Below are 27,148 nucleotides of genomic sequence, written 5' to 3'. Positions count from 1 at the left end.
AATTCAAATGGAAGCAAAAAAACAAACAAAAAAAATTCTCAAAGGTGCAAGAAACAGGGAGAAACTGCCCCCTTAATATTGATTCTAAACCAAATAGTTTTAGCTATAGGTTAAGTCCCCTGTCACTTAATAATTTACAAAAAGCTTTTACATGCGTTATTTAATGCCATCTGAACCATTACCATACAGACAGCAGATTTCTTCACCACTAGATTCACCTTAATTTTTAAACTACATTAGTTCCCCCCCCCCAATCCCATATCCATAGTTCCACTTTCTGCAATTTTAATCACCTGCAGTCGGCTGTGATCTGGAAGGTGATCCTCCTGATGTCGCCTCAGAAGATCAGTAATAGCCTCACGCTACCTCATGATGTCCATGTCATCCACCTGCCTTCATCCCATCACGCACGCATAGATTATCTCACATCATCACAACAAGGGTGAGGACAGTAAGATATTTTGAGAGAGACCATATTCACATTATTTTTATTACAGTTCACCTCTATAATTATTCTATTATTGGTTATTATTGTTCATCCCTTACTGTGCCTAATTTATAAATTAGACTTTCTCATCGATACGTATGTATAGGAAGAGACACAGTGTATACAGGGCTTGGTACTATCTGTGGTTTCAGGCATTCACTGAGGATCTTAGAACGTACCCCATGTGACTACTATATATGAAAATAAGAGTCCATTTGCTCAAGAAATTGTGGGAATAATTGTGTGGGGGTTCAAATAAAACCTATAAATACCTTTACTTTCCCCCTGCCAAATACACTAGTTCAACAGTCAGGGTTATGTGGTGGAGAGACAGATTTGGGAGCCACTCAAATCTGGGATACAATCTTGGCTCTATCGGTTGTTAGCAACTGGCCAAATCGCTTAATTTCTTTTAGGTCTGTGTTCTCACTTACAATCTGGAGGTAGAGACGTCATTCTCTCACTCAATGGTTGTGAGAATCAAAGGCGACAGCATAGTGGAGAGCCTACATGGTGCTCTCATAGTAAGTAGTTGACAAAGTGTGGCTCCCTTCTTTACCCTCTGGCTGTCACCATTCCCAGAAGTATTGTTGACTTCTGATAAGTAACAATCTGGCATCCTTTTCGCAGTTATTTAGATTACCTTATTTTTTATAAGACCACCTGCTCCCCCTTGGTTCAAATAATCTGTTTAGCTTAGAACTCATTAGTTACTGATTCATAAAATGTATTATGAATGCCAAGTACTGATTAATAAAATGTTTTAAGACTATAAAATACTTAAAATACTTTACAAATCTATGGGGCACCTGGGTGACTCACTCAGTTAGGCGTCCAATTCTTGATTGCGGCTCAGGTCATATCTCAGGATTGTCAGAATGAGCCCCGTGTCAGGCTCTGCACTGGGTGTGGAGTCTGCTTAAGATTCTCTCTCTCTCTCTCTCTTTCTCTCTCTCTCTCTCTCCCTCTGCTCCTCCAAATCTAAAACTCCAAACTTCTCAGCTATCATTACTATACTTCTTTGTCCATCATGACTCTCTCAACTGTTATCATGCGGCAAAAGAACAGAGAGAATCAGGTGGCTGGACTGAAAAACATAACTTTATTATCATCATAAAATCAGAAGTTGTGTTGAATATTAATGAGGTCTGGAGACAAACCAAGATTCTCGACCTCTGGCACTAAATCACTGTACAACTTAGACCAGTCACTAAATTTCTGAGCCTTAGTTTCCTAATCTGTAAAATGCAAATAAGAACCTTATACTACTCAGTGCTTGTAGGTGTTTTGAGCATCAAATAAGACAACAGAGGTACAAATATGTAGACAAGTAAAAAGCATTGCTTCTGTTGCAATTAAGAAGCCACAATCAACATGAGTTCTAGAAAGCACCAGGAATGTAAATGGTTCAGCCAAGGTTTTAGGCTGCCTGGAACTCCTCCCTGCTTCCTTCTGGTAAGATGTCCTGTCCCGTCGGATACAGACATGGGCATATAACCAAGGTTGAGCCAAACATAGTTCCGCGTTCTCTCGCCACAGCGCTCGATTCAAAGGATGGGCACTTGATCCAAGATAGGCCAGAGTTCTCTTGAAGCTTTCAAAATATACTAGAGACAGAGGTTCCCACTCCTGCCTGGTCACTAACTCAGTAAGGAGGTGACTCAGAGCCCCTAATAATTATCTCTCCCCCTTATTTTCTTCCCCAAACCCTTCATTCTGCAATAGGAAGGGAAGCAGAAAGAGAGGAGAGTCAGTGAAAGAGAATCTCTTGTGGAACTTCAGTCTCTGGTTCCAAGTTAATTATGTGAACCTACAAAAGTTCCCTTTTTGCCTAAGCAAGCATAAGGTGGGTTTTTGTCCCTTGCAACCAGACACTTCTGGTCAATAGCTGACCAAGAACCTACGCCTGTTGCAAGGGGCTAAGAGTGGTTTTCTCCTCCACTTTCAAGACTCATGAGAAATAGAAACTTAATAATTACAAAAATAAAATGGCAGACTAAATAGGACCTTTCCTTACTTCAATTCCTCACCAATGCTGGAAAAATTATTCCTGCTCCATATTTCTGCTCCCTCCAAAGGAAAAAACTCCAGAGAACACTGTCACCATCTTTGCTTCCTCAAATACCATTCTCTCTGCCACCCACCCAATGCCATGCCCATCTCCATCCACCACACCGTTGACCAGGCTCTGTGCAAGTCACTCACCATCTTCTCACACCCGAATCCATTGGTTTTCTCTGCTCATCTTGGAATTCTCGGCAACATTTGTGATTGAAGACCTTGCTTCCCTTTCTGAAGACTTTTTCCCTGTGACTGCTGAATAATACACCTTCCTGGCTTTCCGTATATCTCATGGATAACTCCTTCTCCTCTAAATTTCTAAATGTTGGTGAGTCTCAGGACTCAGTCTCAGGCCCACTACTCCCCTCTATCCATGCTCATCCCTTTGGTTATCTCCCCCAGTCCATTCTCCTGGACTTGGCTCATGCTATCCCCTCCTCCTGGAACATTCTTTACCCCCACTCAACTCCTCATCCTCATGCCTTATGTCGCAAAAGCCACTCCTCCTTCCTTGACATTCATTCCCCCTTTGTGGCCCACAGAATGACAGGAAATTAAACAAAGAACAGGCAAAAAAAGTAAAAGAGAGAGGGAGGAAGAGATGGAAAGAAAAAAGGAAGGAAGGAGGAAGGAAAGAAGGAGCAAACAAACATGGTTCATGTTGGAGCTCACAGCTTTTTGTGTGTTAAGGAGACTCTCTCTCCCATGAGCTTTGTACTTCCACAGGGGCACCTCCACAGAAATGACACTCCTCGCATCTTTCTGTCCCTTCCACAGCTTTTTTCAGAGGCAGGGTCACTACTCCAGTTACGAGGTATGGGAGAAAGCATGGGGCATGCTCAGCTGACCTCCTCTGACCTTCCTTTCTTTCTTTCTTTCTTTCTTTCTTTCTTCCTTTCTTTTTCTTCTTTCTTTCTTTCTTTCTTTCTTTTTCTTTCTTTCTTTCTTCTTTCTTTCTTTCTTCTTTCTTCTTTCTTTCTTTCTTTCTTTCTTTCTTTCTTTCTTTCTTTCTTTCTTTCTTTTCTTTCTTTTTTTTTTTTCATCTTCCCACGGAGATCCACAATCCTGGTCTGCATGTACGGGAGGGAAACTATGTTGGGGCAGGCTCTGCTCTGTGCAGAGGTGTCTGGGACTGGGTGGGTGAGATTAATTCTGGGATGAACTATGAACAAGCTCTTTGCTGCTACACATGTAAGCCATATTCTGTAACATATCTACAATAAAGCTGGTGTTGTGTTCAAATGTCATCCATATCTTATCTATCAATTGTTTCCAAACCTAGGAGAGTAAAAAAGGGGTATTATGTATGAGCCCCTAAAGCCCTAACATCCTGGTGAGTTGGCAGGAGCCTGGAGACGGATTAAGCTAAGAATCTACAGGCCCTGCGAAGCACAGGGACTGAGGCTTCTGGGGGAGCCAGAGCAGACGCTGTGAGGTTTTAAGGCTCCAGTGTGAGCCTGGCAGTATTTTGACCTTGACAAGTCACAGCAGCTTACTGCCTACAGAAAAAAAAATGGCCCTTGTTATAGCTGCAGGGCTATTTTCATAGGCCCTTGTGAGCATGAGTTTCAAAACTGGTTTTACTAAAAAAAAAATAAAAAATAAAAAAGATTGGTTTTACTGTGTGCTTGAGTCTTATTGTGCAGAAAGCGAGAGAGAGAATAGTGTGCTCTCAGAAATAAGATTGAACCAGAGGAAAGGACTTTTCCTGAAGGGAGACAGATACAAAAACAGGAAGGGAAGACTTAGATAACAGGCGTTATCTAAATATCCTTCTTAAGGAGGGGATTAGCTCAGATCAGACCTGGGACCAAGGAAATCCTTCAGGTCAGAAGCAGGAAGGCAAGATTTCAGCTCGCTGACTGGGCTCTGGAATGCTTCCACCATCACCACAGAGAACCAGATCCAGGGAACTATTAACAGTCATCCTCTGAAAGCTGTGAATATTGTCTGAAGTAAAAGCACCTGGGGAACACAGCAGCTGTGGGATATCTGCAAACCACCCCCCATTGGGGATGTGGAGAGCAAGTCCTTTGTATCTCTAGTTCACAGATCTTCAGGTGGAGGGGGAGGCACTCAAGGAACTGTGCCTGAGGAGTCTCATTCGCCCTGAACCTGAGTGAGATGACAAGAGCCTGCACCCCAAGCTGATTGCCCATGAGAGGAGACTTCAGGAGTCCTGGGGAGTGGACTTTGCGTGTCCCATTGATATGAATTCTTAGCCTGAGGGCAGACTGTTAAGGTTGCTTCTTCCAAAGATGGACCCAACCATATCTTCTATTCTGCGTGTTTTTCCACAGGGTGATCTTGATGCTTCTTCCATCAGAAGTGGGTTCATAGTGGGTGTCTGGGTGGCTCAGTCCATTAAGCATCTGACTTCAGCTCAAGTCACGATCCCAGGGTCCTGGGATGGAGCCCTATGTCAGGCTTCCTACTCAGCAAGGAGTCTGCTTCTCCCTCTCCCTCTACGCCCCTAGCACTCTCTCTCTCAAATGAATAAATAAAATCCTAAAAGAAGAAGAAGAAGAAGAAGAAGAAGAAGAAGAAGAAGAAGAAGAAGAAGAAGAAGAAGAAGAAGGAGGAGGAGGAGGAGGAGGAGGAGGAGGAGGAGGAGGAGGAGGAGGAGGAGGAGGAGGTTGTTCATGGGTTTGACACTCCTTCTATGATGTCATTTGCTTATAATCCATAGAATCTGAGGTTGCACCAGAAAAGGTATTGGAGTGTCCACCTTGTTTGATGGAACACATGGAACACTCATGTTTGAAACCCTGAGATACCACCTACGATGTCCCGAGGTCGCTCCAGTGAGAGGAAGCCAAGCTACTCTGATTTGTCCTGGCTAGTGGTCCAGTTAGACTAGACTCCAGCCTAGGAGCCATACAGATGATGATGCAGCCACCTGCCATCAAGTCACTATCCCATCCTCAGAGTCTCCCCAGCTGAGGCCCCAGACATCGTGGGGCAGACAGAGTGTTCCTATGGGTTTCTTTCCAAATTCCAGTCCAAAGAATCCCCCGTATCATAAAATGATTGTTGTTTTATGCCACTAAACTTGTGGCAGTTCATTACACAGCAACCAGAACAAGGAACCACTGTGTAAAGATTGGCAAAGCTTCCACAAAATTTGGAACAATTTGAGAGACGAAGTCTAGGAAGATTAGCACAGAATATTTAAGGCATTGTTAGAGGAGCTTCAAATCAAAATGGTTATTGTGGATGTAGGGGTTTGCTTGTGTCCTGTGGGAATAGGCCAAGAAATGGACAGTTGGGATTCCACAAACGGGACACACTGAGGGGAACTGACGCAGGAACATGATAGCTTGAGTCCAGGCTTGGGTTAAATTTTTTGTGTAAGTGGAAAACACGCTTCAAATGAGGTGATCCAACTCAGAGAGGTGAGAGTTGACAAGATTTGTTTGGACAACAGTTGCTTTTGGCAGACCCAGAAAACACTGACTTCATTTTTCTCACTGTGATAAGAAAAAAAAATCCATGTGGAAAAAACAAATGTCTGACCCAAAAAACAATGAAAAAGTGAAAAGAAAAGAGTCCCACAAAAATGCCAGCCTCGTCCATGATAGAGAAGGAAAGGGAACAATTTTAAGACCTTGATTAAACCATTAAATCATCGACAACTCCCCCCGAGCATTTCTGAGAAGAGAACACACAGGAAGCAGGAACACCTCTCAAAGCTCCGAACAAAAAATTTAGCACGACGACATGCCACTCGAGGCCTGAGACATTCTGAAGCTGTGGGAAGACCAAGTCTGCTGGAGCATCAAGTAGGAGCAAGAGCAATGGGGTCACTTAAGAGCAAGCAGCAATATTTTAAATGTCACTCTCTGAGAAAGGATGCTATGTGTTTACCAGATATGGAAAGGCTGGTCCATAATTAACCTCTTGTTACTACTGAAACTAAGTATGCAGGTCTGGGGCCTGGCCAGTCTGGCTCCATCTTGCAGGCATTGCAGAGAGGCAGAAAACAGAGGACGCCCCCTGTCTGCTGTCCTGTCCTCTGACAGCCTTGGGACTCTGCTAGTCCTTGTAAGTGGTAATGAGGACCTGGCTTACTCTAAGTGCTGAGTTGTTTTTTTTTTTTTTTTTTTGTGGGGGGGGGGATTGGAGGGGCTTTGGGGTTTTTATTTTTATTTGAGAGAGTGGAAGAGCATGCACACAAGTGTAAGGAGGGGAGGGGCAGAAGGAGAGGGGGGAGAAAGAATATTAGGCAGCCTCACTGCTGAGTGTGGAGCCAGTGTGGGACTTCACCTCACGACCTGAGCTGAAATCAAGAGACAGACACTTAGGGGATCCCTGGGTGGCTCAGTGGTTTAGCGCCTGCCTTTGGCCCAGGGCATGATCCTGGTGTCCCAGGATCAAGTCTCACGTTGGGCTCCCTGCATGGAGTCTGCTTCTCCCTCTGCCTCTCTCTCTCTTCTTCTCTCTCTCTCTCTCTCTCTCTCTCTCTCTCTCATGAATAAATTTTAAAAAAAGATAGAGAGAGACACACTTAATCAACTGAGCCACCCAGGTGCCCCTAGGACCTGAGCTCTGAGAACCTAAGTATACCTATATTAAGGGCTCTAGCTCTGGGATGTGGTTCTGTCAAACTGTTTCAAACTCTTCAAAAAGTGTGACAAGAAATTAAGAAAATACTCAAGGGCCAAAAAAGGAAGTAAAAGCCAAAATCCAACAAGATGAGTTGAAGGCAGAATCTGACTGAGGGGTATCTTTCCAGTAAAGACAAATGTTCTAGCCTTGGATTTTAATAGCCATATGAACACGGATGGTATGAGACAAAACTTAGATACATGCAAAGGGGAGTGCTGGGTCAGAGCTCAAAGAGAAATCCCTTGGAGAAAGGTGAAGTGAAACAAAACCATCAAACAAACAAAAACCCACTGCCGCAAAGGAGACAGCAAAGAAAGTGCATGTTTCGGCCTTGATTATGGGTGAAGACAACTCCCACAGGGAGTTGAAACTATACTGTGGCCTTCATGTGGAAATGCCGTCTAAATTCACATTATCTATGTTGTAATAATAATGGTAATAACAACAACAATCTCTCTCAAGAAAAAAAAAAAAGTTATGTGCTCGCAAGCTGGTAATATCTTCAGGTACCTGAGAAAAACAAATGCATATCTTGTGTGGAAAAATGTACTTAAAGTCCATTCCTCAAAGAATTCCCTCAGAGGAGGTTGCATTGAACATGAGTGAATTCACACTAAAAAATCATGAAACACATAAAACATGAGAAAGGAAACACCCTGAGAGAAGAAGCAATAATAAACAGCAGGGGGGCAGCCCCGATGGCCCAGCGGTTTGGCACTGCCTTCAGCCCGGGGTATGATCCTGGAGACCCAGGATTGAGTCCCACATCGGGCTCCCTGAGTGGAGCCTGCTTCTCCCTCTGCCTGTGTCTCTGCGTCTCTCTCTCTCTTTCTCTCTCTCTCTCTCTCTCTGTGTGTGTGTGTGTGTGTCTGTCTTGAATAAATAAATAAAATCTTTTAAAAATATATTTAAAATAAACAGCAGGGGTCCCTGGGTGGCTCTGTTGGTTGATTTCTGACTCTTGATTTTGACTTAGTCATGATCTCGAGGTCATGAAATCAAGCCCTGCATCAGGCTCCACACTCAGCCAGGAGTAGGCTCAAGATTTTCTCTCTCTTCCTCTGCCCTTCCCCTGCTCTCTTTCTCTCTCTCTCTCTCCTTCTCTTTCTAAAATAAATAAATCTTTTTAGAAATTAAAAAATAATAAAGAGCAAAATCAGACATGCAAGAGTTGCTGATATTGGAACATTAGATATAGAATATTAGCTAAGTGTAGTTAATATACAGGAATATACATGACTAAAGGAAGATACAGAAAGGATTTGTAAAGATCAAAACAACATAAATGAAAAATAGCTAAAATTAAGAACTCAATAGAACTCTTAATAGCCAGAATGTTATTAGTGAAGGCCTAACAGAGAGCCTGAACTTTCACACCTGCCCGGTGTCAACAGAGGCCAGGTGGGAACATGGACTTCTACTCCCATTTTATAATGATAAGCAGCACTCCTTCCACCAGCAGTGTCAGAGAAGGCCTTCTCAATCAGAAAATGAAAACAAGATCCACAGTTTCCTACTACCCCAAATGTCCAGGACTCAAATAAAAATATTTCATTATACCAAAAGCCAGGGATATTTCTGCTTGAATAAAAAATAATACCAATGCTTGGATAACACAGATGTTAGAATAAGCTTATGGGATTTAAAAATTTTTTTTAAATATTTTATTTATTTGTTTGAGAGAGGGGGTGAGAAAGAGAGCACACAAACAGAGGGAGGGCCAGAGGGAGAAACAGACTCTCCACTGAGCAGAGAGCCCCATGTGGGGCTCGATCCCAGGACCCTGAGATCATGACCTGAGCCAAAGGCAGACACTCAACTGACTGAACCACTCAGACACCCCAGCTGACAGGATTCTAAAGTAGTCATCATAAAAACACTTCAGCAAGCAATTACGAATATGCTGGAAATAAATGAGAAAATTTGTTGAGAGTCTCAATAAATAAAGAACTAAATGGAAATTTTAAAACTGAAAAATACAATAACCAAAATTTTAAAAACCTGCATCAGTGGATGAGCTTGACAGCAGAGTGGAGAAGACAAAGGAAAAAATGAGCGAACATGAAGATAGAATAACAAAAGTACCCTATCAGAATAACAAAAAGTACCCTATCTGAATAATAGAAAGAAAGGAGGGAGAAGTTGAATAGGAGCTTCTGGGTTGGTGTTGGAAAAATGATTCACCCAGTGAGGGCATGGAAGCTCTGCATGCCTTCCCCCATACCTTGCCCTGGACATTTTTTCTACTTGGCTGTTCCTAAGCTATAACTTTTATAAGGAATGAGTAATAGACTGAGAAAACAAAGGACAAGTCACAAGGACTCCAGTCTCTTGGCATTTGCTGAAGAGTATGGCCACCTGCTGGATGAAAACATGGGATCAGAGTTTGATGACATTGGTGTGAATGCTATGGCTCACAAAGTAATGCAAGTCACCAACCACTCAGATGAGAGGCTGACAGTGAATACTTGCTGCACCAGAAATATGAAAAGTATCATTAAGAAAAAATAAATATGGAAAAAAAAAGAAAAAAAATATGGACACCTGGGTGGCTCAGTGGTTCAGCATCTGCATTTGGCTCAGGTCATGATCCCCAGGTCCTGGGATCGAGTCCCACATGAAGCTCCCCAAAGGGAGCCTCTTCTCTCTCTGCCTATCTCTGCCTCTCTCTCAGTGTCTCTCATGAATAAATATTTTTTTAAAAAAAGAAAAAATACTTCAAAAAGAGGAGGCTGAAAACTCAAAAAGAAGCTAAAAAGCAAAGAAAATGAATGTTTTCAAAATAAGCTATGGATTAAAATTCTAATTACTCCTAAAAAAAAAGGATGAGCAAGGCCTCAGGGATGAGTGTGACTATATGAATTATAAAAAAGGGAAGACGGGGTGCCTGGGAGACTCAGTCAGTTAAGCATCAACTTTTGGTTTTAGCTCAGGTCATGATCTCAGGGTCTTGAGATTGAGCCCCACATCGACTCTGCACTGGGTGTGGACCCTGCTTAAGATTCTCTCCTTCTCCCTCTACTAGTCCTTCTAGAAAATAAATAAGTAAATGGGGGAAGATAACAGGGCATAAAGGGAGGTAAGGCTTCTACACCTCACTCAAAATATTGACACCAGTATTGGTACACTCTGATAAATTAGGTATGTATAGTGCACTAATTAGAATGGCCATTCACAAAGCTATGCCAAGATAAACTCAAATAGAGAGATCAAAATTGAATTCTAAAAACTGCTCAAGGAAGACAGATAAAAGAAAACAGAGAAATGAAAAACAGAAGGAACAAACAGAAAATAAAAATGAAATGGTTAAGCCCTAACCTCCAATAATTGCATTTAACATAGATAGTATAAATATAACAATTAAAAGACATACAACTGGTGAAATAGCTTTAAAAATCTGACTACATCCATAGCATGGAATACTACTCAGCATATACAAAGAAACCAACTACTGATACACACACAACAACTTGAATGATCTTAAGAGCATTATACAGAAACAGGGATCCCTGGGTGGCGCAGCGGTTTAGCGCCTGCCTTTGGCCCAGGGCGTGATCCTGGAGACCCGGGATCGAATCCCACGTCGGGCTCCCGGTGCATGGAGCCTGCTTCTCCCTCTGCCTGTGTCTCTGCCTCTCTCTCTCTCTCTCTGTGTGACTATCATAAATAAATAAAATTTAAAAAAAAAGAGCATTATACAGAAACAAAAAAGCCAATTTTAAAGGTCACATATGTATAATTCTATTTTTACATAACATTTTGAATTTATAATATTAAAGATGGAAAGAGACGAGTGGTTCTGAGGGCATAGAGTGAGTATGACTATAAAAACATGGCAAGAGGGATAACTTTGATGTAATATTTCTGTATCTCGATTTTGATGGTGATTACACAAATCGACACATATGGCAAAATGGCACAGAACTACACACATACAGTGTGCCAGTATCAGTTTCTGAAAAGGTGAAGGCATGTCTGAAGAACTACCAAGGCTATGTAGAACACAGAACAACATAAAGAGGAAAATATGAAAAACAGTTTACAAAATATGAAGGACGGAATGAGAAGATCTGATATTATCTAGTTAGTGTTGCAGGAGGAGAAAATAGAAGGAACAGGAGAGAGGCAAAACTAGAAGAAATGGTATCTGAAAATCTGGAATTTATGAAAGATATAAATGCTTAGATTTGGGAAGCACAACAATTCCCAGGTGGGGTAAATAAGAAGAAATTCATGTAGGGAAATGTAGCAAAACTGAAGAAAGTCAAAGACAAATTTTTTTTAAGATTTATTTATTTATTTTAGAGAAAGAGAGTGTGTGTGAATGCAGGGGAGGGGCAGAGGAGAACAGACTCCCCACTCAGTGGGGAGCCAGACACCCAACCTACTGAACCACCCAGGCACGCCCCCTCCTTTTTTTTTTTTTTAAGATTTTTTTTATTTATTTGAGAGAGAGCAAGAGAAAGCATGAGTAGAGGGAGAGGAAGGACCAGAGGGAGAAGGAGAGGCAGATGCTCTGCTGAACATGGAGCCTGATGCCAGGCTCAATCCCAGGACCCTAAGATCATGACCTGAGCCGAAGGCAGATGCTTAATGAACTGAGCCACCCAGGTGCCCCTGCAAAGACAGAGATCTTTAAAAGGTGGAGCATGTGGAAGTCTTGGTGCCAAACTTATCCAACCTGGATGTCCTGAAGAATGACATCCATCCCAGTGAAAACAATTCAGGCTAAAACAATGGGAGGACCCCTGACTCCACCAGGCAGAGATTCCACTGAAACTGAGCCTGAGCTCAAAGTGAAGAAGATTTGAGGTTTTTTGGTTTCGTTTTGACATGCCTTTGGTCTGTCCTTTAAATTAATCGTCAGAGCTTTTGATTATTCTGGATAGTAATGCATAAGGTCCAATACATCTAACTTTGAATTTTAGTTTTTCTCTCATAATTTGATATTGTGAGGGGGTTCACATTTAAAGTGGGGGCATGTTTATATTGCTGACATGGAATGATTAAAATACCTTGATGCTACCATTTCATGTCACTACATAATTTCTAGTGAGCAATACTGACCACCTGACCACCCGTGGAGCCTCAGAGGTGATCTCACTGACACACTGGCTGTTCTAACCCACTTCAGTCGTTAGGGGGTATCAAAATTACCAAGTGCTGGTTCCAAGGGGAATACCCAGAGGAAACAGTGGTTGGTATTGGGAGCCCAAGCCTTGAGAAGGTGGGCAACACCATCCTGATAACTGTTCATCTAGTCCTTCAAGGAGAGCGTGAAGAGTACACACAGCAGCAGAGGGTAAAGGGAAGATCTCTGATCCTCTTGTCTCATGTTTCCATGAGAGGTCCACCAGGGCAGCCTCTGTTGTCTGACCCCCTTCACTCCCACTCCAACATTCAGATAAGAGGTCACTCCTGGAGTGGGAAAGTCTTCTTTCATTGGTGGGTTTAGTTGAAGGAATGGAAGAAGCTTGGCTCAAAAAAAAAAAAAAAAAAAAAAAAAAAAGAAGCTTGGCTCAGCCCCTCCTGGGCTTTACCCTCCCAACTGCCTGCCCTCAGGGAAGGTACACTGTCCCTGTTTGGGGGCCCACCTCTGCACCTCCAGTTGTTAAGCTCTGCTTGTAAGAGGGAGGGTATGTTCACCACTGAGCTAAGTATTAGGAAGCCCACTGTGACATTCAAGGTACAGTCACAGCTTTTATCAAGAACTGGACTACTCTTTTTATTGCTATCTATCTGTGATCCCTTAGTCCTCACTTAGCTCTAGACTCAAGGTGGAAGTTATTCATTGGCCCCATAATGTCCCAACAATGTCCTCCATTGACTCTATTGACCAGCTTTATTTTTTTTTTAAGATTTTATTTATTCATGAGAGACACAGATTGAGAGAGAGAGAGAGAGAGAGAGAGAGGCAGAGACACAGGCAGAGGGAGAAGCAGGCTCCATGCAGGGAGCCCGACGCGGAACTCGATCCCGGGTCTCCAGGATCACACCCTGGGCTGAAGGCGGCTCTAAATCGCTGAGCCACCAGGGTTGCCCTAGGCACCAGCTTTAAAGCTGGTGTGGTTCCATCCTATTTAGTCCTGCAAAAATCCCAAGGCAGTTTCTTCAGGTAAAGAATTCTACAGAAAACAGGTGACCCGACCAAGTAGTGTCTCCTTCAACCTGACGTCCCTGCTGCTCCAACCTCGAGCTCTCATCGGCCTTAGTTGAGGATCATCTTTGTCCTATTGCCTATTGGGCTGATAAATTTTTAGCGTATCAGCAGGTAAAGAGCAAGAGCACAGACATACTTCATTGAAAATTACTTCCCGCAAAATTCTCTCAAGACACCTTCTCAAAGGTAGACAATAAATATCAGGACATGGACTTTGGAAGATATTTCTAAGAAAATGGAGTCACTAGATTTATTGCCACTTATAAAAAATATGGTGGCATGTCATAGTCATCAGAGACAGTTATCAAAAATGTCTTATAAAAATCACATTGACCATTATTGTCTCTTTCAAAAGACCTAGAAGAGAACAATAACAAATATATTGTTTACATCTTGTAAGCATCTGGCCAAAAGAAAACCAAAATAACAAGCTTACTTTCAGTCCACCTTCTTGGAAAAATGAGGGCTCTCAGGAAGGAAAAACGAGAATGTCACTACTTACTAGACAGAACTGTAGGGAAATGTTTAAAAGGCAAATCACCTGTATAGAGATACAGAAATGCAAAGTCCTGGTTCTAGCATCAACTCTGGCTTAACTTTAAAACCTTTGGTGCCAGAGCACCTGGGTGGCTCAGTGGTTGAGCATCTGCCTTTGGCTCAGGTCGTGATCCCAGGATCCTGGGATCAAGTCCCACATCAGGCTCCCCATGGGGAGCCTGCTTCTCCCTCTGCCTGTGTCTCTGTGTCTCTCATGAATAAACCAGTAAAATCTTTTTTATTAAAAAAGGCCTTTTGTTTCTTCATTTACAACTTGAAAATATGAGCCACATTTTATTTTATGAGTGACATTACTTTAATGAGTGACAAGGTCTGATGTTAATACCACTACATCAGCTTGATAAAAGCTGGACTGGAGTTTAAAATGTATAATTTTTAACAGTTGAAAAACATAAGCAATCCCCTTCTACAAAGTGTTATCTGGAGCACTGATGGACAAGGGAGATAACATTTATAAGGACCCTCTGAAATATCATGCATTGTGAAGGTATTACTATTTATCAAAAGGAAAGCATATTGATTCTTTAAAGTAGGTGTAATGATACATGGGATGAAGCTCAAAGTGCTTAAGTATCTTCTCCGTTGTCAGACCCAGTGAATAAGGAAAGAAGTACCAAAACATGTATTTTCTGGTGACTGGTCCATGCTCCTCTGGTTCACCCCACTAAGGACACTACCAACCTGTCATCAGTAAGATATGTTTTGTGTGGTTTTCCAGGAATAGTGATGGATCTCTATTGATCAAATGTATAACTAACAGCAAACAAGTATGTGTGTTGTTCAGGGATAAGGTGGGCTGCCAGTTGTGGTTGTGGAGTAGAGCAAGGGACTTATCTGCAGAGGGGCCTTACTAATATTTCATACATTCCTTGCCCCTTCAGCCCCCGGACAATCACCACCAACCACCAACACCAACACTGGGCAGTTCACACACACAATACAATTTCACTCTCACAACCCCCTTATGAGATGGATACTACCCATTTTACAGATGGAGAAACTGAGGTTTAGAAAGTTCGAGCAACTTTCTGGAGGCCACTCAGCTACTGGAATTGGGATTCAGTTTATAGTATATTAATTGGCACTTTTTGACATGCTATTTTGTGATTATTGCCAAGCAGTTTTTCACTGTTTTCTTTTCTTGGTGGAGCAGAATAGGGTCTTTAATTAAGGGCCTAGACTCAACCTTGTCATTTCTTTGTAACTCTACCATGAACTACCTGCATGACCGGATCTGACTCTCAATCTGTTTTCTTGTCTGTAAATGAGAATAGCAAATATTCTCTCATAATACATATAATTCTCCAATTCAATGCAATACATCTTAATTCTTTCATAAAACATACAATTGTCGGGATGCCTGGGTAGTTCAGGGTTAAGTGCCTGCCTTCGGCCCAGGGTGTGATCCTGGAGACCCAGGATCAAGTCCCACATCGGGCTTCCTGCATGGAGCCTGCTTCTCCCTCTGCCTGTGTCTCTGCCTCTCTCTCTCTCTTTCCCATGAATAAATAAATAAAATCATTTAAAAAACCCAACAAACAACCAAAAAAACTCAACATACAATTGTCCAAATGTATGCCACGTGGTGCTGCGGGTATTGTCTGTACACTTCGAAAGTGCCTGACACCCCACAGATGTCAATAAACACTGGGTTTTCATTAAAATTTAACTCAGATCGCTGTCAGAACAGCCTCTGTGTCTTAGAAGAAAATGGCTGAGAACAAGGAGCTGGTTTATCCTTTTTTTTTTTTTCTTTCTTCGGTTGAATTTGACTTCACGAATGTGAAATAGCTCCTATTTTTCAATCTTCGGTTAATCTTTCCTACTGACTTCCTAGAACTGACCCAGAGCCCTGTCACTGGGCAACCAGAGAAGGAAGCGATTCACCAAGCTATAGAGAACAGATGGAAAAAGATATAAGATAATATGTGGAACATCCACCGTGGGACATGTACCATGAGCTGTGACAGGTGTGTCCTTATCACTGAGCCCCTCATGTGGAAGTTAATTGTTCCAAACCCAAGATGGGGCTTGGAAAACAATGGTGTCAGATACGGACAAATGGCAAAGTAACTGCTTCTGGGAATTCAGCGTGATTCTTAAAATTATGTAATAATTATTGCACTCTCCCAATCGTTCCAATCCTGCCTCTGAACGAGACAGAGAAGTCGGGGAACTCCTGCCCAGGACTGCTTCCCCTTTGCAGTTTGAAAAGCTGCACTTGATGGTGTGGATTCTGACCTCGTGTTGACTGCCTGCTATTTGCTACCAGGAGGCAGGAAGCGGATGCCGTCTTGCCCCTCCTAAGACTCTCAGAGCCTTGCTCACTTGGCTTGTCCCTGGATCCAATTTGCTCTGCATGGAAAGAAACCAGATTTGCTTTCAGGGTTTACCAGACTGTGCACGTGAAAGGCTCCCATCGGGCTGTAGTAGTGAGTCCTAACTAGTACTAAGTCTAAACCAGGAGCTGGTAAGAGCAACCGATCAAGAGTGGGTTAAAACCTCCTGCAACCATGAATTTTGTTGATTACTGTGCTGTCACTGCCTCTAGTGATTTGGTTGGGGGAACATAATGCCAGGAAGGTGGTAAGAAGGAGAGGGATAGGCACAGGGAGGATGGGAAGGGGGGTGGAGAGAAAGAGAGAGAGAGAGAGAGAAATGAACACTATTTGGACTCAAAACTAAACCAAATCAAGTAAATTCAAAGGAAAGCCATTTTGTAAGAAACAGAATAAAAATAATAAGCAGATATTTCAGCTATAAACATTTAATTATCAATTATATAAACGGCAAGCCTAATCTATCCCAGACAGAGCTGTACAAAATTGTCTCTGGTTTGAAATAAAGGTCAATGTATATAAAGGTAATCTATCTGTTCAAGTATAGAACTAGGGCATAGAGAATTCTATCTGTTATATTTTAAAGAAAATTCAATCTTGAAAAATAAAAGCAGGGATGCCTGGGTGGCTCAGCAGTTGAGTATCTGCCTTAGACTCAGGTCGTGATCCTGGGTTGGGCTTCCTGCAGGGAGCCTGCTTCTCCCTCTTCCTATGTCTCTGCCTATCTCTCTCTCTGTGTCTCTCATGAATAAATAAATAAAATCTTAAAAAAAATAAAGAGAGAGAGAAAGAAAAATAAAAATAAAATATGAACATAAAAGATAATGTGAAAGTCAAGGAAAATCAAGTAAACAGTTAGGAAAAAATGTTTGGAAAAAAAAAAAAAAAAAAGCACATTTAGTCCCTAAATCTAGAGAAAGAGAATGTTTGGTATCATAGCATCTCCTGGGCGGAATCTACATGTTGTTTTAACCCCTTGCTCTTTCCCCAAACACGTGTAGCCATCCAAATTTCAGACTTTCCCTCTTGTTTTTTCTTTCACACTTGCGATTTTTACTTTTTTCATTTTGCCTTTTATTTTAGCCCAAAATACCTGCTTTCCCGATCACTTAGCATGTCAGGGATGGACTCGGGCCAGTTGGGATTGACCCATGGCTTCCAGATTCCTTCATCTCAGCTGAATCTTCTGTACATTCCTTTCTCCCAGGGTTTTTTGTTTTGTTCTATTCTGTTTGTTTAATTTCTGGCTCCACCTGTCTGATTCTCCAACTTCTCTTACTCCATGAACCCCAGCAATGTTTTTAAGCCTTAGCTGCATAGACAGTCTATTCTGTTGATATTTAAAGTCAGTGGTCTTATTGTTACTTTCCTATGATGTCAAACATCAGATGTAACTGGCATCAATTCCCACATCAGACAGATAAAGCAGAAGGAGTTAAAGATCCACAGAATCAGGACAGATAGAAGATTTGCTATGTATACATTCTCTCCAGCCACAGATTCCACAGAAGCAGTAATGGGTTATTCTGATTTTGATCACTAAACCATGAAGTACCACAGAGCTACAAGTTAGGGTTTTAGACACGCAGAAATTCTTTATCCTACTAAATTAGCATGTAATAATTATCCATTAGGTCAAATCTTCTGAAGTCAAGAGTCATTTTTCTTTCGTATTATATACCTCCTGCTATAAATTCATATGTATGGGTTAATCACATTCCTTCTTGAAATGAAAGACAATGAAAATTGGGTTAATGTCTGTGAATGAGATTCATTCAAAAGCTTACTTTAGGGCAGCCTGGGTGGCTGAGTGGTTTAGCGCCGCCTTGAGCCCAGGGCCTGATCCTGGAGACCCAGGATCGAGTCGGGCTCCCTGCATGGAGCCTGCTTCTCCCTCTGCCTGTGTCTCTGCCTGTGTCTCTGCCTGTGTCTCTGCCTGTGTGTGTGTCTCATGAATAAATAAATAAATAATATTATTTTTTTAAAAAAAGCTTAAACTTATTTCAGTGATGGGGAAGATATCAAAATGTATGTTATAGTAAAAGTGCTAAATACCTAACTCAAGACACAATGTAAAGAAGCTAAGTAGATATTCTAAAATTACTTGGTGGGTTTAAACATTCTGAAATTTCTAATAGGATAATACAATCTCAAATTCACCAAAAAATAAAGTGAAGAACATAGATCTTAAAACATCAGCTGAATGTGTACAACTAACACTATGCTTGGTTATTTAAAGTAGCATGTTGGGCACCTGGGTCGCTCAGTTGGTTAAGGATCTGCCTTCAGCTCAGGTCATGACCCCAGGGTCCTGGAATCGAGTCCTGCATTGAGCTCCCTGCTCAGTGCGGAGGCTGCTTCTCCCTCTGCCCCTCACCCTGCTTGTGCTCTCTCTCTCTTTTTCATGCTATTTCTCTCTCAAATAAATAAACAAAATCTTTTTTTTTAAGTAGCATACTGTATAGCATCCAACGCATTAAAAGAAGACAGATATTCTGGAATCAAGGCAATAGAAACTGATACAGTCAGGGTGAAATATTTGTCTTAAGCCTCTTTTTGTCATCTTAGCATGAACATAGACACTGGAAAGCACCATTTCCCAAACAAGAACTGAACTAAGACATATCTGATAATAATTCACTTTATAAAAATAAAACTACTATTGTCTACCAATTTTCACATTGGTTCAAGAGTCAAACCCTCTGTCTAAATTGCTTTTGCTATATGCAGGTGTATGTCATATGTCTGAAACACAATGGTAAGTTTAGTGATGGCAACACTTCCACTGCCAATACTAACCATTTGTTTGAAATTTGCCTCTTTGCCTTAAAATTATACTTAGCAATAAGAAATGGATTTTTGTCTTATATCACATATGTGAATTTTATAATCTGGAATTTCAAGTAATAATTTCTACATGATGAGTGATAGAAACAAGGCTTAGAATATCAAGTTAATTTATTACTGTCTTTTTAAAATACTTTAATCAATTCATTAGATTGAATAAAGATACATATTCTAGTTTCTTGTTTGTTCCCTTTTCTAGCTAATACATACTATAGCTGCTCTCATAACATACATTCCACAAGTAGGAAAATTTAGACAGAGATTGGGTAAAGGACTGGACCCAGCTGACACAATTTACACTAGCAAAGACAGGAGAAATACAATGAAAAATGCAAATATAGATGCTAAGGCTCCCCAGGTTTAGTTGTATAACACCCCTACTAGTGAGAGAAAACTGATCAGCATCAAATAAGGAAAATCTTGGGGGACACCTGGGTGGCTCAGTGGTTGAGCGTCTGCCTTCAGCTCAGGGCGTGATCCTGGGGCTCAAGTCCCGCATCAGCCTCCCCAGAGGGAGCCTGCTTCTCCCTCTGCCTATGTCTCTGCTTCTCTCTCTCTCTGTCTCCCATGAATAAATAAATACAACTTTTTTGGGCAGCCTGGGTGGCTCAGTGGTTTAGTGCCACCTTTGGCCCAGGATGTGATCCTGGGGTCCTGGGATTTGGTCCCACATCGGGCTCCCTGCATGGAGCCTGCTTCTCCCTCTGCCTGTGTCACTGCTTCTCCTTCTCTGTGTCTTTCATAAATAAATAAATAAAATCTTTAAAAATAAATAAATAAATACAATTTTTTTAAACAAAGGAAAATCTTGAAAATTCTTAAAAGCCAGATGAGCAGTTAAAATTCAATGGTACTGGGTTACTAATAAATATTATACATAATATGTATATATATAATTCAAAGGCTTACATTGTGATTTTTTAAGAAAACAAAAGTTACTCTCTACCAAGTGCCTATTTATTAAGTGCTTGAACACTTAGGATCCCATTTAGTTCTTACTATCTCCGTATTGCCTGTGGGCAGACAGGTGAGATGAGCTGACACCACTGCTGCCCTGTGGTAGAGCCATGATTTGAACCTGGTCTGTTCATGCTATGGGGCTGAAAATTTCTCTCTCCTGCAAGAAGCTTTATATATATATATATATATTTAATTCCTATTGTGGCAATAAAGAAACAAGTTTCCATCTAATAATTTAATCTTCTGAATTTATCACTTTAGATTTATTGTTCTCTTCCAAGATTTAACTCCATCTTTTGACAGATGACTCAGTAAGTTCAGTACCCATTCTTAAGTCCCTTCTAAAGGTTTGCATGTAAATAGTTTTCCTTTTTCTCAAATAGGATGGATGCATACAATAACTAAGTACAAATATTTCCATCTTAAAAAGGACAGAGTTCACTAGATCATTTCCTTTATTTTTTCTCTATTTTATGTAAATTCTCCCAGTATATATTCCTAAGAGTTTATCAGCCTAGCCACTTGTTTGACACTTTGCTTGATATCAGCTCATTAGGTAGTCCAGTATTTTTTTAACATATTTTACAGGAACACGAAAATATTATTTTTAAATTCAAACACCACCCTGTCACACCTGTCCACTAATTAAATGAGAGTGTTTTCAATCCCACATCCACTTCCTTTCAAATTGTTCCTTCATGACCCTGCTCAATACCTTTCCTCCCTCTCTGCTTCTCTGAATGCTTTTCAGCCGTTGGAACTAAAAATTAAAGACAACCCGCCCCCCCAACCCAAGATGAAAGCAGCCTGATGTCACCCAGCTCGCAAGGAACTTTAGACTGGAGGCCATTCCTTTGAGAAAGATCTTTTGAAAAGTCATGGCCAAGAGGGCCACCAAATCTGCTACAACATCTAAGTACTATTTACCTGTTTCAGTGTCCCCCTGGGGCATGTGTGCCGTGCAGTAGCAGCAGTCCAAGATGACATAGTTGAGGATATTGAATAATAGCCCGATAATTCCAGCACTGAGAATCAGCAGGGGCTCCTCCGTCTTCTGGGGATTAATATACCTTTTGACAGCTTCCACCAGGATGCTGAACATCAGAGCCACAGCAAAAATGGAGTTGCCAAAAGCTCCCACCACATCCGCCCGGAGGAAGCCAAAAGTGCTCTTTCTGTGCTGTTTTATACTGCTGACCCTCACACCAAACAAAGCTATGATCATAGACAGAAAGTGGGAGAGGACGGCGAAAGCATCGGAGGCCAAGGAGAGAGAATTGCCTATGTTGGCGATCACTAGCTCCATCACGAAGAGCAGGATGCTCACGATGCACATGAGAATCAGTCGGAAGCTTCTTCCTGAGTATCGCCCCATGGCGCCCAGCTCTTGGGCAGTTCCTTGCCCTCTCCTGGGAAGGCTGAGTTGTTAGGGGAGCAGGCTACAGATTTAGTTATTATGACTCCTGGATAACTCTCCCATTCAGCCTTTCAGCACTTGTCATATTTGGAAATCACCTTTTATAGGCTGCTATAAAATCATAAAACAGTTTAAAGGGCAATTAAGCAAGAGATGTCACGTGATTGGGACTTATGAAAATTGAAGACACTGGCTTCGGATGCAGACTTGAGGGGTTTCTTTTGTTTACTGTGTGTTTCATTATAAAAGCCAAGGACCTCTGTGTCTTTGAATCATGCAGAAGCTCATCCATGGCTTTGGACTTTCCAGTGTTGGTGTGTGCAATAACTACTGTGGCGAGACAAGCCATTTGACATGAACAACCATGTCTTGTCTACCCGGTGGGTAAATATTTTGAATTCTGTTAAGTGCAAGGAACAGGGAACATTTCTAGGGTTCACTAATCCACAGATCAGAGCTACAATAAATAAAAGCCAAAGATGAAGCGAGGGTGATTCTTCTACCGCCTTGTCTGTTGATCTGGAATAAACGAGCACCCTACTTTCATTCTCCATAAAGAAGACAAGAAAATCACTCCTCATATTCAGAAAAGATAAAACACCTTTAAACTAAAGGAGCTCAAGAAACCTCAGTTTCAGGAAGAAAACCAAATTATAATAATTTGATTTAGCTGATGCAAGCAATTTTTTTTGTTTTTAATCTTATCATCTGTCGCTTATAAACCATAAAGATTTACCAGGTCTGGAATATCTAAAACAGTAGCGGCCTCTATTGTTTTGAGTAGATTGCTTACAGTCAATCGTTTGCACAAATACAGACTGAAATTACTATACCCAATCTTTTCTTTTCTGAATTTAAAACCTATGATTTTTTTTTATGTGTTTATTTGACTGGGCCCTCAGGTGCTCAAGGCATTTGGTCAAACATCATTGTGAGTGCTTCTGTGAGGGTGTTTTGGATGAGACTGGTATTTGAATTGATAGACTGAATACAGCAGATTGCCTTTCCTGATGTGGATAATCCTCATCCATCTACTTGGAGGCCTGAACAGAACAAAATGGTTGGCCCTTCTGCGAGTAAGAGAGAATTCTTTCTGGTGACTGCCTTCAAGCCAGAGTACTGGCTTTCTCCTTCCTTCAGGTTTAAACAGAAACACCAACTCTTTCTGGGTCACCAGCCTGTCGTCTTTCGGACTAGAATGATGCCATTGACTCCCCTGGTTCTTGGGCTTGCTGACTCACCTTGCAGATCTTGGGACTTCTCAGACTCTGTAATCGCATGAGCCAATTCCTAACAATAAATCTATTTATATAAACATCCTATTGGTTTAATTCATCTGGAGAAACCCTGGCTAATATACTGACTTTGCCTAAACCCTGACAACTTCGATGCAGCCCTAATAATTTCTTCACATCTCAGAAATCATCTCCAATTCTGCTGATGTTCTAACAGTGAGATTTCTAACACAACCAGATGGTGACAATCACTGCACTAAGACTCTCCTGCTCATCCATTCATGCAACAAATACTAAGTTCCTACATGTCAGACATGGTCCTAGACTCTGGGGAGATAGCAGTCAATAAAACAGAGAAAGATCTTTTGAAAAGTCATGCCCTCATGAAGCTTACATTCTAGTGGAGGTGGGGAAAGAACTAACAAATTAATCATGAAATGTATTGAATTTCAGATGGTGATAAGAATTATGGACACAAATGAAGCAGAGAAGAGGGGTAAGTGCTGACATGTGGCAGGGATGGGAGGTTATTTTAAATAATGTGACCAGGGAAGAATTGACTGACATGTTCCTGAGTACAGATCTGAAGGAGGTAAGAAACTGAGCCATGGAGATGCCCATAAGAAGTTCTTTCTGGGCAGAGGAAGCAGTGAGCATAAGAAATCCCAGGAGTACCAAAGAAACAGTCTGGTTGGAGATGAGTGACTAACGGAGAGAAACAGGGTATGAGGTCTGAGAGACAGTGGCTGGAGTGGGGAAGATCATGGGAGGTTCTGAAATGGGAGAGCAGAAGAATGACAAGATCGAATTTCCATCTTAAAAGACTCTTTGGATCTTGTCTTGACATTATGTGAAAGCAGAAGCACCAGTCTGGAGGCTATTGACATGATCTAAACAAAAGCTAGTGACTTAGACCAGGTGGAAGTGGGAACTAGGCAGAACCAGCCACATAATTGCTGGGCTTGGATACAAAATGAAAGCGCAAGACCTTTCTGTTGAAAAATTATCAAGAAATCTTCGGTGATATAGTCACTATGAGAAACAGTATGCCAGTTCCTTGAAAAGTTAAAAATTGCTATTTGATCCAGTAATTCTACTTCTTGGTGTATATCCAAAAGAATTGAATGCAGGGTCTCAAGGAACTATTTGCACACCCATGTTCATAGCAGTACTACTCCCACTAGCCAAGAGGTGGAAGCAATCCAAGCATCCATTGACAGATGGAGGGATAAACAAAATGTATTGTGTTTATCCATGCATACATGTATACATGCAGTGGAATATGGTTCCATCTTAAAAAGGAAGGGAATTCCGACACATGGGGACGCATAGATGGACCTTGAGGACATTATGCTCTGAAATAAACAGGCACAGGAACACGAGTATTGTATGGTTCCACTGACATGAGCTACCTAAACTAGTTAAATTCACAGAAGTAGAAAGTTAAAAGGGTAGTTGCAGGAGGCTGAGGGATGGGGGACATTTTTTAAATGAGTAGAGCTTCAATTTGGCAAGATGAAAAAGTTCTGCTAATTGGTTACTCAAAAATGCAAATATACTTAATATTGACGCATACACTTAAAAATGGTTAGGATGATAAATGTTATCATTTTATCACAATTAAAGATTTTTTTCATTATTAAACATTTCAAGACAGGGGCACTTGGGTGGCTCAGTGGGTTAAGCATCTGACTCTTGATTTTGGCTCGGGTCATGATCTCAGGGTCATTGAGATGGACCCCTGCATTAGGCTCCGCTCAGGGAGGAGTCTGCTTCTCCCTCTCCCTCTGTTCTTTCCCATCACTCTCTTTCTCTCAAATAAATAAAATCTTAAAAAAAAAAAATCTCAAGACAGCAGCAGCAGAGCATTCAGCCAAGCACAGGGAATGGTGCTATGCAGGCGGCACACCCACCTGTGAGTACCTCCAGAACATGTTTTGTGGTTAGAGTTAATAGATGAGAGATTGGATGTGAGGTATGAGAGAACAGTCAAGGCGACCTTTGGGTTTGGGTCCGACGTTGCAACTGAGATGAAAGCAAAAGATGACAGCTGTAGGGTCAGGGTGGGAGCAGGGAGTAGAAATGACCTTGTTTGGTGTATCTATTAGCCAGCCAGGTTAAAATGCTAAGTAGGGTGTTGAGTTTGGAGTTGAGGGGAGAGGGATGGGCTGGGAATATATGAACTTGAATGCTGACAATAAAGTGAAGGAGGCCACCAAGGAAACGAGAGAAAATTGGAAAGAGAAGAAAATATGAAGAGATGAGAGAGAAGGACCAGAGACACAGGAGGGAAAGTAGGAGGGTGCAGTATTCTGAAGGCCAAGGAAAAATGTATCACAAAGGGGAGAGGGAATCTGTCAAATGCTGAGAGCAAAAGCAAAGAAGGACTGCAAATGATGGCTCAGTTTACCATAATGGAGGTCACCTGTGACCTTAGCAAGACAGTCAGTGAAGAGGATTCAAGAGAATGGACAAGAGAAATAGGAGCTGACAAGTAGACAAAAGCTTTACATTAAGGCTAAAGGAATATGGAAACAAGAAAGGTTCATTTTTTTAAAAGACTTTATTTACTTGAGAGAGAAAGTGCACATGGGGGGGCAGAGAGGTAGGGAGAAAGAATCTGAAACAGACCTCGCACTGAGCACAGAGCCTGACATGGAGCCCAACGTGGAGATCGATCTCACGACCCTGAGATCATGACCTGAGCCTAAACCAAGAGTTGACACTTGACAGTCGACTGAGCCATCCAGGTGCCCCAAGAAAGCGTTATTTTTAAGTTGGGGAAGATGACAGCATGTTTGTAAGCTGATGGAAAGACCTGGTAGAGAAGGGAAATCCAATGACAGCAAGCAGGAAGGACTGCTGGAAAGCCACCTCTGAGCAGGTACCAGGAGCTGGAACTCAGAGGAGGGGCTGCCCTCTGCTGCAAGCAGATGGTTCATCTGAAACCACAGAGAAGGTGGAGCATGTGGACACATGAAGGGGGAGGTGTGGTGCTTGAGGTTCCAGTGGGACTATTTGAATGATTGTAGCATCCTGGTGAAATCAAAATTCACATGACCAACTGAAAGTCAGAAGGGGGAAATCTGGAAAATTTGAGGAGATAAGTGGGGGATGTAATTGTCCAGGAGAGTGAGAGGATGAATGAATGAGGGGAGTGCAGTACATCACATATGTACCACGTATCAGTAATACCCATGTTAGTGCTGCCACCAGCCTTCTCATCCCCATGCTCCTCACTCATTCAACATCTGTCTCCTCATCACAAAATCTGGCTGTGGTAACATACCTAAAACATATTTTGAAATACCCCTAATTACGTGAGACTTAACAAAACATTTTTATTCAAAATTTTAAACTTTTTTCTGTCATTTCACTAATATTATTGTCCCAAACTCTTAAATCCTCCAGTAAAGTTGAACAAAGATGCTGGTTTTGCATCACCAACTGAGCCATGGATATGTGTTTGTACCTCCTAACACTGCTCAGCCTCAGTTCACGGATTCGCTGCCCTGTCTGCTCAATTGCTTGATTCTGCAACTAAAATAGACACCTTTCAAGGAGATAAAGCCAAGAGGAGAAAAACTCGTATTACTCACTACTGCATTCTCTGGCACTTTGCACAGGGCAGGCACTCAACTGTGTTAAATAAATGGCTAGCATTTTCTAGACACAGTGAAAGTGACAAGCGAAGGGCCACAAATGGGTTTGAAAATAACAGGGTAGAAATGGCAGCTGCCTCCCCAGACTTCTGACGCTGACAACCCCTAAAAACCAGAGTTTTGTGACAAATTAGTACTTGTGGCCACAATCAGGTATAAAGTTGGGGGCTATGTGCAGACTCCCCAGTTGAAATGCTTCTCTTTGCTTGTTCTGTGGAGTGTTCAGAGTTACTGTTACTAATTCTTATAAAGGCTTCATATGATTTACCTGCAGTCATGGATGAATCTAGTAATGGCTAACATGTAATATACACTAGTAGTCCCAGTGAGCAGAGCCCGCAGCAAATATACCTTGACCCGTGTGTTTTCTTTCTGCTGCAACAAACAAGAGGCACACAATCACTTGTGTGACGGTCAGTCAGATATCTAGTTAATGGCCATCATCTGCAGGTAAAATATTGATCGTCTCTTAAAGGATGTTGTTTGGATTCAGGTTTATGCAACCTCGTGAAAAGCAGTACCACTCTACAGATGTCTGAAAGTTTCACTATTTTACATGAACCTCCATTTAAGAAAGAAATTTATCATGAGCAGATACGAGGTAAAGGATTCCTTCCTTAATTACTTACAGGAGAGTTTCTTTAAATAGTGACTACCTTTAAAGCAGCAAACTTCAAGCTTTTCTGTGATTAATTCTACTCATCTGGAACTTCAGAAAATAGCCTGGGGATTTGTCTTTGCATCAATGATTGCCACCTCCTCCAAAATGGCCAGGAGCTAGGGGACAAAATGTGGTTATTAGCCTCTGATCTAC

The 27,148-nt window shown here is 41.7% G+C and overlaps 1 protein-coding gene across 1 annotated transcript in view; it reads right to left on the bottom strand.

Moving 5' to 3' along the window:
• The window catches only part of SLC30A10 (solute carrier family 30 member 10), a 41,442-nt gene extending 20,032 nt beyond the window's left edge, over positions 1-21,410 (bottom strand). Inside the window, exon 1 of the mRNA XM_077887116.1 lies at positions 20,948-21,410. Within this exon, the coding sequence (XP_077743242.1) occupies positions 20,948-21,395 (448 nt within the window). The 5' untranslated portion in view covers positions 21,396-21,410. The remainder of the gene's footprint in view (positions 1-20,947) is intronic.
• Positions 21,411-27,148: the final 5,738 nt, after the last annotated feature.

Source organism: Canis aureus, chromosome 38 (genome assembly GCF_053574225.1).
Source record: "Canis aureus isolate CA01 chromosome 38, VMU_Caureus_v.1.0, whole genome shotgun sequence".
Classification (NCBI taxonomy): Eukaryota; Metazoa; Chordata; class Mammalia; order Carnivora; family Canidae; genus Canis; species Canis aureus.
The sequence above is the reverse complement of the archived record's forward strand: the minus strand, read 5'-3'. Positions and strand labels throughout refer to the sequence as shown.